Here is a 17,353-nt window from a genome sequence, read left to right on the forward strand (position 1 = left end):
TTCAACAGGTTATCAGGTTGGGCCATTACTCCTCTGCTCTTCCATTGGTTGGCTCCTTGTGCAATGGGAAGGACAAATAAAAGGACAACTCAATGCTTATCCTGAGCTTTCTCTTCAATAGAAAGATACTTGAGGGCTGGACAATGTTTAACTGGGACATTACTGAGTTAATAGAAAATACTCTGATGATGTAACATTCTATTGAAATAATATGATGATCGTGATGATTCCCCTAATGAAACGGTACCATATTTCAAGCAGGCTGTGGAGAACTGAAAAGAGGAAAAAGTGAAATTATTTCTAAATAATTTCGAACCTGCTATGTTAACTGAGTGAGGGGCCAGAAGATTCAGAAGAAATTGCTGTTCCAGGGCTATGGAGATCAGTATTGTCATTGACACATATTAGCAGGGGTGGGGAGAGAAACAAACAAAAAGGCAAGTTCTTTGCCCTTAAGGAATTATCTATTTTTCTATTTGACCTAAAGTGCCATTCCAAAGGTCCTGTTTTCACTGAGTTTCTTAAAACTGGTATTAAACATTTAATTAAATGAAACAAAGTACCAAGACCATTGAGAGCTAGTATCTCTCTTTGTTTCTTTCCAGTTGCTCCTAATCTTGCATTTTCCTAAAAAATTGTGGTCCATGCTGACCCACACATTGTTAACCTATGTTTTGAGAAGGAGCATGATTTATTATAAAGAGCACAGGACTAGGAGGACCTAGGTTCTGATCACAGCTCTGCCATTTGCCTGATGTCAGACCTTTGGCAAGTCACTTAACTTTGCTTGAGCTGCCTCATCTGGAAAATGGAGATAAAATGAATTTTCTCCCTCCTTCTTAGATACAAGCCCCATGTGGGTCAGTTCTAGGGTCATTCATTCATTCAGTCGTATTTATTGAGTGCGTACTGTGTGCAGAGCACTGTACTAAGCGCTTGGACAGTACAATTTGACAACAGATAGAGACAGGTACAACCCAACAACAGGTTCACAGTCTAAAGGGGGCTGACAAACAACAAAATAAAACAAGTACACAGGTGTCAATACCATCAAAATAAATAGAATTATAGATATATACACATCATTAAAACAGTCATGAATATGTACAAATATACATACGTGCTGTGGGGAGGGGAAGGGGAAAAGGAAGAGGGAGGGAGTGAGGGTGGTGGAGAGGGGAGGAGGAGCAAAGGAAAAAGGGGAGCTCAGTCTGGGAAGGCCTCCTGGAAGAGGTGAGCTCTCAGTAGGGCTTTGAAGGGAGGAAGAGAGTTAGTTTGGCAGATGTGAGGAGGGAGGGCAATCCAGGCCAGAGGTAGCACGTGGGCAAGGAGTCGACAACGGGACAGGTGAGAACGAGGTCCAGTGAGGAAGTTAGCAGCACAGGAGCGGAGTGTACAGGCTGGGCTTTAGAAGGAGAGAAGGGAGGTGACGTAGGAAGGGGCAAGGTGATGGAGAGCTTTGGAACCAATATTGAGGAGTTTTTGCTTCATGTGAAGGTTGATAGGCAACCACTGGAGATTTTTGAGGAGGGGAGTGATCTGCCCATAGTGTTTCTGTAGAAAGAGAATCCGGGCAGCAGAGTGAAGTATAGACTGAAGGGGGGAGAGACAGGAGGATGGGAGATCAGAAAGTAGGCTGATTGCAGTAATCCAGTCAGGATAAGATGAGAGCTTGAACCCAACCCCAGTGCTTAGGATGGTGCTTGGCACATATTTAACAGTTACCACAATTATTATTTTGATTGTTCTAGAACTTTCTGAAATTAGTACTGTAGGATTTGAAGGCAACTTGAGAGGATTTCCAGGTCATCCTGCCCCTTCCTTCAGGCCTGGGCATACCAAAACCATTCTAGGCTTATGAGAATCTTTCATTTTGAAAGACCTCCTGAGAAGAAGGTTCTTCAGGGGCCCAAGCAATGTTTAATAATCCCCAAGTGTGAAAACACAACTTGATTAAAAAATAATTTATATGGCTTTAAACCGTTGAAGTTGGAGTGCAAAGAAAAGAGACTAATTTGAGAGAGAGTGATAAACAGCCTTTTTACATACCAGAAAAGAAGAAGAAGCAACCAAGGCCACCATTAAGAGTCTTTCCTCTGTGTGTTTCATTTCTCCAAAAATAATAAGTGTTTGATCCCAGAGTCAATGAGAACTGGAGTTGTTGAAATAAAGGGCTGCGGGGCTCCCCCAAGCATTTATGTATAAATATTATATCAGCATCATCATAACTGGTATTTATTGAGCACTTACTGTATGCAGAGCACTGTACTAAGTGCTTGGGAGAGTGCAATAAAGCAGAATTTGTAGTCACACTCCTTGCACACCAAGACTTTACATATTCTAGCGCTCCTATTGTAATTTACTTAAGTATCTGACTCTTCACTAGACTGTAAGCTCTTCTGAGGATGGGGACTATGTCTTCTAACTGTATTGTACTCTCCCAATTTTTTAGCACGGTTTTGTGTTCTGCACACATAAAACCCTGAATAAATACTATAGATTGATTAATGGATTATTTAAGGCCTGGGTTTCAGAGGACCTGGGTTCTTAGCCTGACTCCACTACTTACCTACTGTGTGATCTTGGGCTAAGTCACTTCACTTCTCTGTGCCTCAGTTCCCTCATTTGCGAAATGGGGATTTAATACCTCTGCTCACTCCTACTTAGACTGTGAGTCCCGTGGGGGGCCTGGTTATATTGAATTTCCCACAGCACGCAGTACAGTGTTTGATGCATGGTGTTTAACAAATACCACAATTTAAGGCCAAAGACCGATACAGGGCAAAGGAGCCCCTGAATTATCTCTTGGCCACGAGTTGTTTTAAGAGTGTGCCCTGGTAAACTCTGCAACAGTGAATTGAAATGAGATATCAATATTAAAGCCCTCATTGTCTTTCAGTACACACACAAGACCACCCAGCTCACAACCCATTCAGAGTAATGAAGTGTGCCTAAGTGACAAAATTTTCAAGGTATTAAGATAATAAGAAGCAGTTTTCAAAATGGCCTCCTTAGAACAAAGGGTAGGACAGAACTACTGAGAAGCTGGATAGATTATAATGTTCAATAAAAGAGTAGCATCCATTATCAAACATGCTGCTGCTGCTGCTGACACCACCAATGAAACAAGTGGTATAAGAGATGAGAGAAAATTACCATGTCTTTAAGAAATTGACTGCTAATTCTACAGAATGTTTAAGTATTATTTCAGTGCAGTTGAAGAAATGATAAGAAAGTGACTCACAGAGAATTATCCATTCAATTCCTTGTTGCAAGGGACTGTAAGCTCATTGTTGGCAGGGAATGTGTCTGCTTACTGTTGTATTGTACTCTCCCAAACATTTACTAAAGTGCTCTGCACACAGTAAGTGCTCAGTAAATTCAAATGAATGAATGTGGACTTATAGTGAATTGCTAAAGCCTCACTAAGATACTTACATAGTGGAGACAACTGGAGTGCATCTAGAGAGATTAATAACAAAAGATAATTTTAGGGGGAATCTGTGTGAAGGATATAATATTTATCACCAAACATATTCAAGGCTATTTAAGATCTGCCTGGGTTAATAGACAAAATAACCATAGCTTACAAGCTAAGAACTTGCTGATACGATATTAACAGATGCAAAAAAGTGCAAAACCAATGGTCACTGTTGTTTACTGGCATAAACTGACTTAGAAGAATCACAAATGCCTGAAGGACAACAGGGGATTTAAGAAAAATATGTATCTTACATTCATTACAATAAATCCCAGAGGTATATTATTGCATTGAAACTACAGAAAAAGCATGAAAGTAAAGACTAAGGAAAGTGATTAAACAATCCCCGAAGGCTAGATGATTCAGGGGCTGGGTAATAAGATATACAGTCTGCCTCCAGAAGACATTGCTTTCAATCAATCTCACTAGTAGTTTTTACAGACAAATCATTGCCTGTTGTTTAATTACTATGTAGAATGGATTGTTGGGTATGACAGTGTTCCTAATGGATAAATACCAAATTGCTCCTCCTAAAGACAGTCCCAGAAGAGATTGAGGGTGTAGGGTGGAAGAATGGAAGAACTAGGATAAGTCCTAGTTTAATATGTTTAATATTAATGGGATGTTTAATATCATTAGGAAAGTAACACTTGTAGATTTTATTTCCATTTAATTAAAATTTCCAACCAGTCTGTTGGTAAACAAAACCTTCAGCTGCTGGTTGATGATGGTCTGACACAAAATTGGCATAAATCCACCAATCAGTGGTATTTATTGAGCACTTACTGTGTGCTGGGTTGTGGACGCAAACTCTTCCTGTGAACTTTACAGCACACTACATCTATGTCTGCCTTACCAACTTGTTATACCCAGTGCCTTAGCAGGAACATGATGGGCAGGAACAAGAATATGTCTGGCATTGTATAAACCATCCTCTCCATCATCTCTGTGCAAGTTGCTTAGTCTCAAGGTGCTCAGTCCTTGACTGAGTGTCTTCCATCCTTTGTGATGGGAGACTTTATTGCCATTACTCTAATTATAGGATTATAGAGTTGGTCCAGCAGGAAAACCACTGGTCTGAGAACTCAGAATATCTGGACTTTAATTTTAGCCCTGCTACCATCCATGAGGGTCTGAAAACAAATCAAAGAAATTAAAATGAAAATCCAACTCTCTAAATATAGAAATTCTCAAAGACTCCAAAGAATAGAAAAGCTGATTGTGGCTGAAAATCATGAGGGATATAGTGGGAAGTCTGGTTTGATTTTTTTTGTTATTTCTTTTTTCTGTTACCTTAGGTGATTTAGATAATTGAAGACAGGTTAGCTTCAGTTGATTAATATTTTGATACTACTATTTGTAGTGGATTTTTATTTGTGGATAGGAATGTTGGATCACAAGGTGAGAGATATGGTGATACCGGTGTCCGTAAGAGTGGAACATTAGGGAAGCAGTTGCTATAGTTTACCGTGAAGGACCGTGGATTAGGAATTAAAATCTGGGTTCTTAGTACTGCCTAACAACATAACCTCAGGTTTCTTTATTCTAAGTGCTCTAGTTTCATTGTATAGCCAACAGAAATAATGATTTATGGGGTTTTTGTGAGATTAGCACTATAACATTTTTTAAACACTAAGAGTTTGTTAGAATGAAGTGTATTCTAAATGAATGATGTTGACTTCATATATAGAGAAGGATTTTAGTCATTTTTCACAAGAGCATGACACAATCAATAGTTTTCTCCAGGTTGGGTATACATACGAAAAAACCAGGTATTGTCATCAGCAAGATTAATAGGATTTATGGAGTCTATGCAACCTTTAGTACTCAATGATAAGAGCATTTATAAAATAAGAAAAGGACAAAGTCCTCACACTCAAGGATTTTATACTTTAATATAAATACATGGAAATCTCATGTTTTGCACTTTCTCTTTTCTCTTATAGTTTGCTCTCAGTTTTCAAGAGGAGTCTATGCCATTTTTGGATTTTATGACAAGAAATCCGTTAATACTATCACATCATTTTGTGGAACTCTTCATGTCTCCTTCATCACCCCCAGCTTCCCAACAGATGGAACCCACCCATTTGTCATTCAGATGAGACCTGACCTCAAAGGAGCACTTCTTAGCTTGATTGAATACTATCAGTGGGACAAGTTTGCATACCTCTATGACAGCGACAGAGGTAAGAGGCAACCTATTTTTCTCTTCACACAATGCTACCTCTTTTGTTCAAGTAACTTTTCCACGATAGAAATATTGGATTGGTGTTGTGTTCAGTACTGAGATGAAATCCATCTGTGTTATAAAATGGTACCAGTATGGTAATGTTAGCTATACTCTTAAAAGATGAAAGCATTTATCAGCCCTCTGAATACAGAACAAAAGGTAACTGTACACATTTTTTTTTGCCTTCTATGGTAAAATGAAAGCAATCAGAATGAAGTTAACATATATTCACCCAGCATGATTTATTTATTTAAATAACTAGTGAAATGTCACATTCATTTTCCTTCATTGAGCTGATACAGAGGTTGTATGTTCTGTGAGTAATTTCTTTGCCTTGCCTAGCATCAATTTTTATCTATGTCACCGATCAATCAATTGATCAATCAATAATATTTATTTAGTGCTTACTTTTGTGCAGAGCACTGTACTAACCACTTGGGAGAGTATGCTTCAACAGAGTTGGTAGACACAGTCCCTGCCCACAGTGAGTTTATAGTCTAGAAGACTGTAATAGGGATGTAATAGCAATGTTAATCAAGAGAAATGTGTAGATGTGCTAGATGCAGCTGGGTAATGTTGAAAGAGGATGATTGTGAAACAATTCAGGCCCTAATGAAGATGGAACTTAGATCAAAGGACTAAAAGAGAAGTGGGAAATCTATTCAAGAAATGCCTCTTCCTGAACAACATTTCCCAGAGGCCAAAAGCCTAAATATTCTAGAATCCTCTGAGCCTCTCCCTTTCCTTTCTCTCTCCCTCTCTCTCTTCCCCTGCCCCTCCCTCTCTCTCTCTCTCCTTCTCAGTTGAATGTCTGAAAGTCTTTCCAGATAACCGACTGCAAGTGCTGAATTGTGAATGCACACACACAGAATTTTGTGTTTTCTAAGGAAGCTTGCTTGGGTATTTGTAGTAGATTGTATTTACTGAAGCCCGTTTTCTAGTGGAGTGATAGCAGTAGAATATTTCTTTGCTTTCTTCCTTTTTGCTCCATGGGTATAAAGCTAGCCTTCTATATTTGAATTCTGTGTATTTGAGAAAAATCTATTGTACTGTTAAATGTGGAGTGATTAGCTTTTCTCAAAGGATACAGAACTCAACCAGAGTTTAGAACACATTGCCCTTCTACAGGTAAGAACATAGCCTTGATTCTGGGGAAATAGGAATCAAATTAGGTCTGGTTTATGCAGATTTCAGATCCCAGAGACAGAAGATACCAACAAAGGCAGGAAACCAGAAGTATCTGCAAGTAGCCAGTCACAGTTATCTGGATGATGAAAGTGTCCATGTCGGTGAAGCACATTAATATACCTTGCTCTATATAGAACAATTGCTTTATTTATTTTTCTTCCCCCATTAGTCATTTTCATGAGGTCTAGAACAGTTCAGTTATGATGTGAGGCCAGGCTGAGTAACAATAATCATAATAGTAAACATGTACTATATGCTACTTAATGGCATTTATTGAACACTTACTCTGTGCAGAGCACTGTAATAAGCACTTGGGAAAGTGCAATATAATAGGTTTGGTAGACACTCTCCCTGCCCTCAAGGAGTTTATAGTCTTAAGAGGGAGACAGACATAAAAATAAATTACAGATAGGGGAAATAGAGTGTGAAGATCTTTACAGAAGTTCTGTTCACTGTGGTGAGCACTGGGTTAGATACAGTATAAATCAGATATGATCCCTGTCCCACCCAGGGTTCTTTGTCTAAGGGGGAAGGAGCAGATATATTTAGTTGACATTTTTCTGGTGAGGCAACTGAGACACAGAGAAGTTAAGTGACTTGCTGAAGGTCACACAGCAGGTGGAGCTGAGTTTAGAACCCAGGTCTCCTGATTACCAGTCCTGAACTCTTTCCACTAGATCAAAATTCAGGGTAACCTATAATCAAGCCTTGTATCAAACCTCCTTTGATTCTTTGCTTCCTGGAATTGTTGACACTTAGAAGTGAATCTGGCCACCTGACATAGGATGCTTGGTCCTCTAGACTGTAGAGGCTAATAGACTGCTCATTGCGCGCAGGGAATGTGTCTATTATTTTATTGTATTCTACTCTCACAAGTGCTAGGTACAGTACTCTACACAGTAAGTGCTCAATTAATACACTTGACTGACTGGTTACCCTGCAAGGTTAAAAAGGAATGAAAAAGTCTAGCAATTCTCATTCATAGCATGTACACACAAACTGCCCAAGATTCTGAATTTGTAGGAAGGCACTTTACTCACTCACTCAATCAATCAGTGGCTTATATTGAGCTGCCAACTGCGTTTCCATGGCCTCCAACTGTTGGCACTGATAACATTCCATTTAAAAGCCACTCAGTTCAGCACATCACCAGCTGAATGAAAAGGTTTAGCTCTACACCTTTTTATCCTGCTTTAGGAAAAGAGAGGTTTGCTATCCTCATGGGAAAAATAATATATGGAACCATTTAGAGCAAGTGGTGATATCAACATGATGAATTATTCTGAAGCAGTCAGTTGCCTGATGTTTTACTGGTATTTATTTAGCTCCACATTTGCTGAAATACTCCTTGCCAAGCTTCCCTTTCAGTTCTTCTGAGGCCTTTAGAGATAAGGGCCTCAAAAGCCTGGGAATCTCTGAAATTAGTGACAGGGTGCTGATATGCAGAGTCTATTTTGGAAGCTAAGACTTGATTGTGACAACACTAACGTGTCATTTCTTTTAGTCGCTATTTATCCCCTACTCATTCAAGGAATGAGTGTCTGAATCAGTGTACTTGAGAGTTGGCAAGAAGAGAAGTATTACTGTAGTCGAGGCTGTTGAAGAATGTTGAAGGGATGATGGGTAGATTTATCTATCTGGGAAAGAAGTGGGATTTGGGGTCAAGGATGTAGAGAAATTGAAATAATGAAGCATTAGTATTTTGTATTCTGAAAGAAGTAATGAGCTAATCTCAAGTCATGATATTATTCAAAACTAAATTGGGTTCAAGTGTGAGTGTTACAAAAAGGACATAAAATGAGGGCATATAACCAACCACAGAGTAAAATCTTAAAAATGACTGGTGGAATTACAAATGAGTTCTCAAGTAGCCTTTAAAAGATTTGGATTAGGACATTAAAACTGTCCACCTGGTCTAATTTATATCTGAACTAGCTTCATTAGAATTTTAACAAAGGGGGAATAGCCGTTGGACTCATCGTCTGGAATGCTTTCTTTCCATTTTGAATCTTTCTTCATATTCAGCTTTTTATATCCTTTTGTAGGTGGGAGTGTCTTTTCTGGATTATTCAAAAATGTTACCTGAAGAAATATATGTGTTTTTTAATCCCGTTTTAAACCCCAAAGTAAAATATAACTTTTTAGTTCTTTGAGCTCATGAAAATATAAGGATGATGAGAAAATTAATAATAAAATCCCAACACATTACCCTACACTATTGGAAGAGAGAAGTTTGTTAATAGTAAAAATGAAATAACAGAAATAGGAGTTGTACTTGCTGAGTACCATGCCGACAGACTTCTGATGGATTAATAATTAACATGAGGGCTCACATTATTTATTGTAAATTAAGAGAAGCAGCATGGCTCAGTGGCCAGAGCCCGGACTTGGGAGCCAGAGGTCATGGGTTCTAATTCCGGCTCCACCACCTGTCAGCTATTTGACCTTGGGTAAGTCACTTCACTTCTCTGGGCCTTAGTTACCTCATCTGTAAAATGGGGATTAAGACTGTGAGCCTCACGTGGGACAACCAGATCACCTTCTATCCCCACAGCGCTTAGAACAGTGCTTTGCACATAGTAAGTGCTTAACAAATGCCATCATTATTATTATTATTGTTATTTAATTCAGTTCTAGTTATAAAGACAGTTCTTGTCCTTTAAATACTTACACTCTAAATTGTGAGCTTTATTGCATTAGAAAAGCAATTCTATGCCGATGTGTAATTCCTAAAAACAATTTGATTGTTCTATTTGAGTAGTCGCAGACAATACCAAATAATTACAGATCAACTATTTTTGGCCTTGGTGTATGATTTAATAATGCAGTGTCAACACTTTAAATCAGTCGTGATTAAAAATTCACTCTCTGGCAGATGTTTTGCTTCTTTATAAATGGATGTTGCTTTTGTTAACTTGGCATGTTACAAATTAACTATCTGTAATCGCTACAGTCTTTAACAACGTCTCATCACTGGTCAAGGGCGATTTTGGTGCATATGGAATTCATTGGCTTGAAAGTTTGCCATTTAAAAAAAGTATTGTGTCTTCTTCTGCAATATTATCATGTTCATAGATTAGGTGGACTGCCAAGAACTTAGCTTCAGAATGATCACTGACTGCAATCCATTTACAAATTACCCTCCATATTTCATTCTCTTTATAGTGCTTGTAAAATGATTGCAGACAATCTTCATAATTGTGAGCCATAACTGTAGATGAAACATCCTGTGAGCACTGCACTGGGCATACTGGTGAATGAAAGCCAGAGTTCAGTCTAGAATTGCAATTGAGAAATTGTGATAATTTATAATACAAAATGGAGCAAACAGAATGCTGACATGGTAAAGTTTACCCATTATTTCATAGTGGATAAAATGCCTACAATCTGCCTAGAAATCTGGAGATGTAGAGTTTGTTAAGAGTTGATCATGGTGTGATTAATCAATCACTCAGTGTCAGCATTTATTAAGCATCAATTATGTTTAGAACAGTGTATTTAGTACTGAGTAGAATACAACAAAGTTAGTAGTAGACATGGTCTCTGCTCTCAAAGAGTTTGCATTCTAAGGGGGAAGAGAATCATTTTCATACAATAGGAAACTAATTTATACGTTAGACATAGGGTATGTAAGATATGTACACACCTGCTATGAGAGATTATGAGTTGCCAACTGCTTAGGTAGCACAGAAATCCTCAGGTGATTTAGTGAGGCTGTAACGAGGGGAGAGAAGAACTTAATTGGGGAATGCCACCGGGAGGAGGATTTTGAATTGGGAGAGAGTTTCAGGTAGGGGAGAAAGATGTAATAAAGGGGTTGGTCGTGAGAAAGATGAGAATAAGGTAGGGGGAATTAGCTTCAGAAGAGTGAAGAATGCAAACTAGAATGTGGTGGGAGAAGAGAGTATGTAAGTAAGAAGGTGAGAAACAAGTGGGTGCCTTAAAGCTAAGGGTCATGAGTTTCTTCTTCCGGGGAAGAGGAATTAGTAAGCACAGGAAGTTTTGAGGAGAGGAGAAATGTTTGAGGAAAATGATCTGAGCAGACTGAAATTTGGTTAGGAAAAGGGCAAGAATGAAAGTAGAGAACTCAATGATGAGAAGGCTGATTCAAGCGTTGATAGCAAATGGTGCCCTTTGGACCCTCAAGTCATGAAGTTATCAATCAGTGGTATTTATTGAATGATTACTCTGTATATAATGCTGTACCAAGGCTTGGGGGAGTATAATCCAATAGTGTTGATTGACATGGTAGATATAATTCCTGCCCTTAAAGGTTTACAATTTAGTGGAAGAGTTGCCAGGCATGCTGTGCTTCATGGTTGGGACTTCAGGCTGGCCTCCCTCATTCATTCTTTCAGTTGTATTTATTGATCACTTACTGTGTGCAAAGCACTGTACTAAGTCCTTGGGGTGAGTACACTACAACAATAAACAGACACATTTCCTGCCCCAAATGAGCTTACCTTCACCTACTTTCTGCTCCTGTACACTTTGAGACATAAAGAATAAAAATTATAGTTAAATATTTTGAATGTAAGGCTGATCAGTAATAAGGAAAACTAGAACCTCCCAAAAATAAATCATTAATGGAGAGCATCTAGGGGTCCTTTGGAAACATATTTACCTTTACAGTATGTTTAGATACTTTTATGTTAATAAACAAGCATTTCTGGTAGGGGTAAAAACAGTGCTGTGGTGCTTACTGTGGTAGTTTGTAAGTGTTATTTTGTGTCCAGAGGTATGTGTTTCCTCATTTCTATTTTTGTTCCATAGGTTAAAGCCAAGAATATTAAACACTAATGTAATATGGCAGATTATCTTCTTCAGATTCTTAGTAGCTGCCTTCCTTTGCTCCTTCTCTACCTCCCTTCCCTCCCCTCTTCCTCCCTCCTACTATATATACTGTAGTCTCTTTGTTACAAATGTTACCTATGTGATTTTTTTTAACCTATAATATAGACTACTTATAGACTATAGTATAAAATGTATAATTATATATAAAAATAATAGGCTATACAAGAGTAGTTGCTGGTGGACTAACATCTTTAGCTCTTTAATAATAATAATTGTGGTATTTGTTAAGCACTTACTATGTGCCAAGCACTGTACTAAGCGCTGGGGTAGATACCAGCAAATCAGGTTAGACATGGTCCCTGTCCCATGTGGGGCTCACAGTCTCAATCACCATTTTACAAATGAGGGAACTGAAGCCTAGATAAGTGAAGTGACTTGCCCAAGGTCGCACAGCAGACAAGCAGCAGAGCCGGGATTAGAACCCATGACCTTCTTACTCTTAGGCCTGGGCTCTAGCCACAAAGTTACATAGAATTCTACTTTGCCAACAATGTAGCTAGGCTTTCCAAGACAATGGTATCAGATATGAACAATGATTGTAAATTGGTCATTCCCAGAAACAAAACTCATGTGATTAGGTTTCCATAGAGTTCAAAGAAATCAGAGGGAAGGGAGTCTCACGTAAATTCACAGGTGGTCAGTTGCTTCAGCAAATCAAATAAGATTCCTTTCTCTCAAAAATGACCCCCCCTTGGTTAGAAGTATCATTGCTAAGTACAGTGGTTTGCAGATCACGAATAAGAGATGAACCGTTTCCCAAGCAGATACCATCTTTCCAAATAATATTCACAAAGATGCAAACGAGACTGCAGCTGTTGCTTTCTGAAGTAAGCTTTATCCAGCTATCTTTCACATTTCACCAACAAACCTGTTCAACTTTAACATATATTAGCAAAGAGTGGCAGCAAAGCATGAACTTGTATTATTCAGTGTTTTATCAGTCGTCATTTTTTTCTGCCTTCCCAGGCTTATCAACCCTGCAAGCTGTGCTGGATTCTGCCGCTGAAAAGAAATGGCTAGTGACTGCTATAAATGTAGGGAACATAAACAACGACAGGAAAGATGAAACCTACCGTTCACTTTTTCAAGATCTGGAAATAAAAAAGGAGAGGAGAGTAATTCTGGACTGTGAACGGGATAAAGTCAACGACATTGTAGACCAGGTTTGCTACTTTCAATTTGTTAATTTCCATATTTGGTAAATTGTGATAGTTTCAGCGCTTTTAGTTGGTGTAGAGAGAATATTGCTATTTGCTTTGTGATGTCACGCAGCATTAGCCAACTAATTCTTCTGTGGTGTTAGTGGCAATAACAGATATTCTTCAATAATACTGGTTGGTCTTGATGGCATTGACAAGCAATTAAAATCTCAGTAGCTAATGCTTCAAATTTAGTAGGTCAGGTAATCCAGCAATTTGGTACATTCATCAAATGTAGAATAAAGGAGAGAATTGCACATTTTCCAACCATTTATTTCACTGAATTAAGTAATTTACATGGAGTCAACTGAACAAGTGATGCACCTCTCACAAGTGCTTAATTCACTACTTCTTTACCTGGTATTCAGATATATATATAGCAAAAGGTACAATTTAGTCCCCCTAATGGTTTTGGTACTTACATTACTTTTATTTTATGTAAATAAAGTAACTAAAGTAAATTTTACAATGAATTGCTCTAAAGAACAGTTTTAATATCCCATATGGTTTAAAGTGATTAATTGAATTTTAATGTGGAAATTATTTACATCCCCTATAAGAGTATGTTGTTTCCCTTCTTTTGAACAAACTTCAAGTAAGCTTATGCAGGACTAGTTGGGAAAAGGATAAATTGAAGATTGTCTTCATGCATAAAGTTATTAATAATCATGCTATGTGTATGTATCTATGATTATGTTTCTTCTACTTAAATCATTAAAAATATTTTGATGGGAAATTTCCATCAAATTCCATTCCATAATGGCAGATGCATTTTTCCAGTGCTATTTTCAGAATTTTAGTCTTAGAGATTAAATGACATATTTAGAGACAAAGTTCTAAGGAGTATAAATTATTTTAAATTATATGGCAAATTGTTATACAAATTAAGGCATTCCACCAACACAATCCATAACTGACACAAAAACCTGATCTATAGTGACATTTTGAGTCAACAAGCAAAGTCAACAAACATGAGTAAGAAACCATTTTCTGAATGGCAGAAAGGTGTATAATTCAGTGATGTCTCATCAGTATCAGAAAATCAAGACCAAATTGCTTTATAACCTGTGATCTCAAATGCAAATATGAAACTTAACAAATTCAAGGTTTCATGGTGATAGTCAATTATGTGAATGTTCTCTTTTCAAAGAAATCCTGGTTTGAAACATGAGCCCATTTGTAAATGGAGAGCACCCAAATTTACTGATTTTTAATCACCACAATATAGAGTACAGTGCACAGCACAAATTAAGCACTTAATAAATATCACTAGTATACTATTTCCCATCAAATGTTGTCCTTCTGCAGGAGAAACATTCACTGCTTACCATGCCTTATAATGAACAGATGCTCTATCACATAAACATTCAAATATCCTCAATTTGGGGGTTCCATTTAAATGATTTATTTTAAAAAGGGGTTTGATGGGAGACTTGTTCTATTAGTTGTTTCCATAGTAACAGATATATTTTGAAGGACAGGTGAGATGATGAAAGTGTAAAAATGGGTGAAAAATTAGCAGCACAAAAGTGACTAACAAGGTAGGTGTTTGCTGATTTTGAAATGCATAATGAATTTTCTTGATCTCTTGATTTAATGTACAAATAGGAGCAGGAGTAATGACTTCTCTTAGGCTTTCTCTCTGTACAACTTGGAGTCAGTCTGCCATAGATTGTGCTAAACCTGCTCCATATAATCCCAATTTTCAGTAAGAAAGGATTAGCTCAGGTGTTTGGCAGAGTACACTTTAGTCATGCTTAAAGCAAATTCCTTTGGAACTCCTAGATTCATCCTTAAGTAAATATGGCAACCAAAGGTACATTTCCATTTAAGATCTGCTGAACGAAATCTGAGCTCTACTTTGTCCCATTTTCCTTCTACAGGAGCACACTATCAGTTCTTCTGTAATGTTTAGCCGATCTCTATTTCAGTGTATTGAAAAATACTCTAGGGTCTCAAAGAGTTATTTCAGCTTCAAAATGTGACGACTGTTCTCTCCGGGAGGAGTTCCTGAATTGGCAAAAAATCTGGCCCAGTTTTTAGCAGTTTTCTAATAGCTGCCAAGGAGAGTTACTAAGGAGGGTTTCATGGTCTATTGCAAGCCTATTCCTATCCTATCTCTCTCATTGCCAATGATGGCAGATGTCCTGTCCTACACTGAGACCCTGGATCTGAGTTTTTTTTATGTTGAATCTTGTATCTACTTGAGCGATTAGCACAGTGTTGGGAATATAGTCAGAAGCTGGAAAATCTACTAATTATTTAGCTGGAAAAAAATTGCATAAACGAGCACAGGGAACTTATTCTGTCTACACAGCTCTGGGGAGTTATCTAAGGAAGGGTTGTGGCCAAGGATGGGTGAGAGGAGGGGCCAGAGGACACTGTCCCCAAATTCTCTAGAACACAGTCTCTTGAGGTCTGAAACTAAGTAAATTACTTTTGTGCTCCTTTCTTCTCCTTATTTAGCTAGGAAACATTTCAGCATGGGTGGCAGAATCCAGTATGCAAAGTTAACATTGTTATTCCTTTCTGAGACAGAATGCAGTTTCAGGGTTGTTTAAACATCTTTCAATAAGGTTTCCACCAAAACTATGCCTGAGTTGTATATGCTTCCAAGAAACCAGCTGGGACACCATTAGATATAGCCATGAAAAGATTTTCTCTAAGAATTCATCAAGCAGATTAAAAGTTGAATTAGCTTGATTTGATATATGTTAACAAAATATCATTATATATTTTTTTTATTTTTCAGGTTATTACCATTGGAAAGCATGTTAAAGGATACCATTACATCATCGCTAATCTGGTAGGTGAATTTATTACTGATTCTTTTCCAGGATGCACATTTCGACACTATTCTGAATTTTGTCTATATGAAGTTGGAATTTTTTTATATAAAATATATTTGGCTTTATGTTTTTGTTAATTTTAACATCTCATAGCTTTCCAGGAAACATATGAAAGATTTCAATTCCCTGTTTGAGGAAATTCCATTTAAATATTTTTAAATCATTCATTTTTTTTTCCTTAAATTTGCTCACATTTTCAAAGTTATTTTTCTGCTTATGAGAAGTCATTGGATCTGGAAAATTTATGTGCTTTACCATCATATCACATCAATATGGGAATAGATTTTGAAATAAGCCCTAGGGTGTGTGTGTTTAAAAAGCAAAGAATTGATAGGATGAGGACTGCTCTAGAAAGTATTGCAGGATTTACATTGTGTCACCAAAATCCTCTTCATCACATTTTCATCTAGTTGATGATGATGATGTTACTTATTGAGTGCTCATTCTATACTAGTCATTGGTGTAGGTATAGGATAACAAGATTGGACACAGTCCCTGTCCTTCTGCAGGTTCACAGTCTGAGATAGGGAGAGTAGATGTGCTCTTTCCACAGAATACTAAGAGTATACACAATATCACAGGGGAATCACATTCCTTTCCACAAAGGGACCTACAGATAACTATCCCTTACTTATAATGAACAAAGTTAGAATTAGAAATGAAGTCTCCACATGAATAACTGCTCCAAGAAACTTAAACAGAATGTTGTGCCAACTTCAAAGATATTAAACCCATTAAAAAACCTGCATTGACATATGCTTATTATTTTCCCATAGGCCAGTCATATAATTAGACAATGCTCTTAAGTGTTTTTTGGCTTCTAATAATGTTATAAAGCTTTTATAGCTATGAACTTCTTTTTCTTTGTTATTAAAGAAGAAACTTTATATAAACAAAACTATCACTAGAGATAATAAAATTCAGATGAAAAAATTGCTTGCACCATAAACTTCTATCATATATAAGAGGCTCAAAAGACTAAAAAAAAATTTTTCTATGCAAAATCAACAAACTCCTGGAAGAGACCATAGGCGTTTTGTCTAATGGGTGGAATGAAATAGATTCACCATTGAAAGACTCATATTTTTTCTTGTGCATAGCTATTCAAAATTAATCTTCAGTGCGTTTATACATACAATTTTACAATGTAGTAATAATAGTAACAGTATGTAAGTGATTACCATGTGCACAACATTGTACTAAGTGTTGGAAAAGAATACACAGATTGGATGTAGAGTCTCTGGCCCTCAAATAGCTCAAAATCTAAGAATATTAGGTGTGAGGGGGTGACTGTTTATAAATTCATAGGAGAGATGATGGTAATAATAAAAGACTAAAACAAAAAAATAACAAAAGACTAAAGCAACGTAAAAGACTAGGAGAAATACTCTAAAGTAAAACAAAAGTTAGTAGAGTACTGTGACTAGAGCGATTTCAGTTTCCTCATCACTAAGATGAAGAGGCTGAAATTCTACTCCTTTTGCAACAATGCCTTATTAATTTTTATTTTCATTTTGTCTGTTTGGCCTTGTCTTTTCTATACAAAGAGAGT

The 17,353-nt window shown here is 37.3% G+C and overlaps 1 protein-coding gene across 5 annotated transcripts in view; it reads left to right on the top strand.

Moving 5' to 3' along the window:
• Positions 1–17,353, top strand: part of GRIA2 (glutamate ionotropic receptor AMPA type subunit 2) — a 109,602-nt gene that overhangs the window by 39,276 nt on the left and 52,973 nt on the right. For all 5 annotated transcript variants that reach the window (XM_038754913.1, XM_038754912.1, XM_038754916.1 and 2 more), the window contains exons 3-5: positions 5,428–5,667; positions 12,720–12,916; positions 15,705–15,758. In XM_038754913.1, the coding sequence (XP_038610841.1) occupies positions 5,428–5,667; positions 12,720–12,916; positions 15,705–15,758 (491 nt within the window). The remainder of the gene's footprint in view (positions 1–5,427; positions 5,668–12,719; positions 12,917–15,704; positions 15,759–17,353) is intronic.

This window comes from Tachyglossus aculeatus, chromosome 12 (genome assembly GCF_015852505.1).
Source record: "Tachyglossus aculeatus isolate mTacAcu1 chromosome 12, mTacAcu1.pri, whole genome shotgun sequence".
NCBI classification, from domain to species: domain Eukaryota; kingdom Metazoa; phylum Chordata; class Mammalia; order Monotremata; family Tachyglossidae; genus Tachyglossus; species Tachyglossus aculeatus.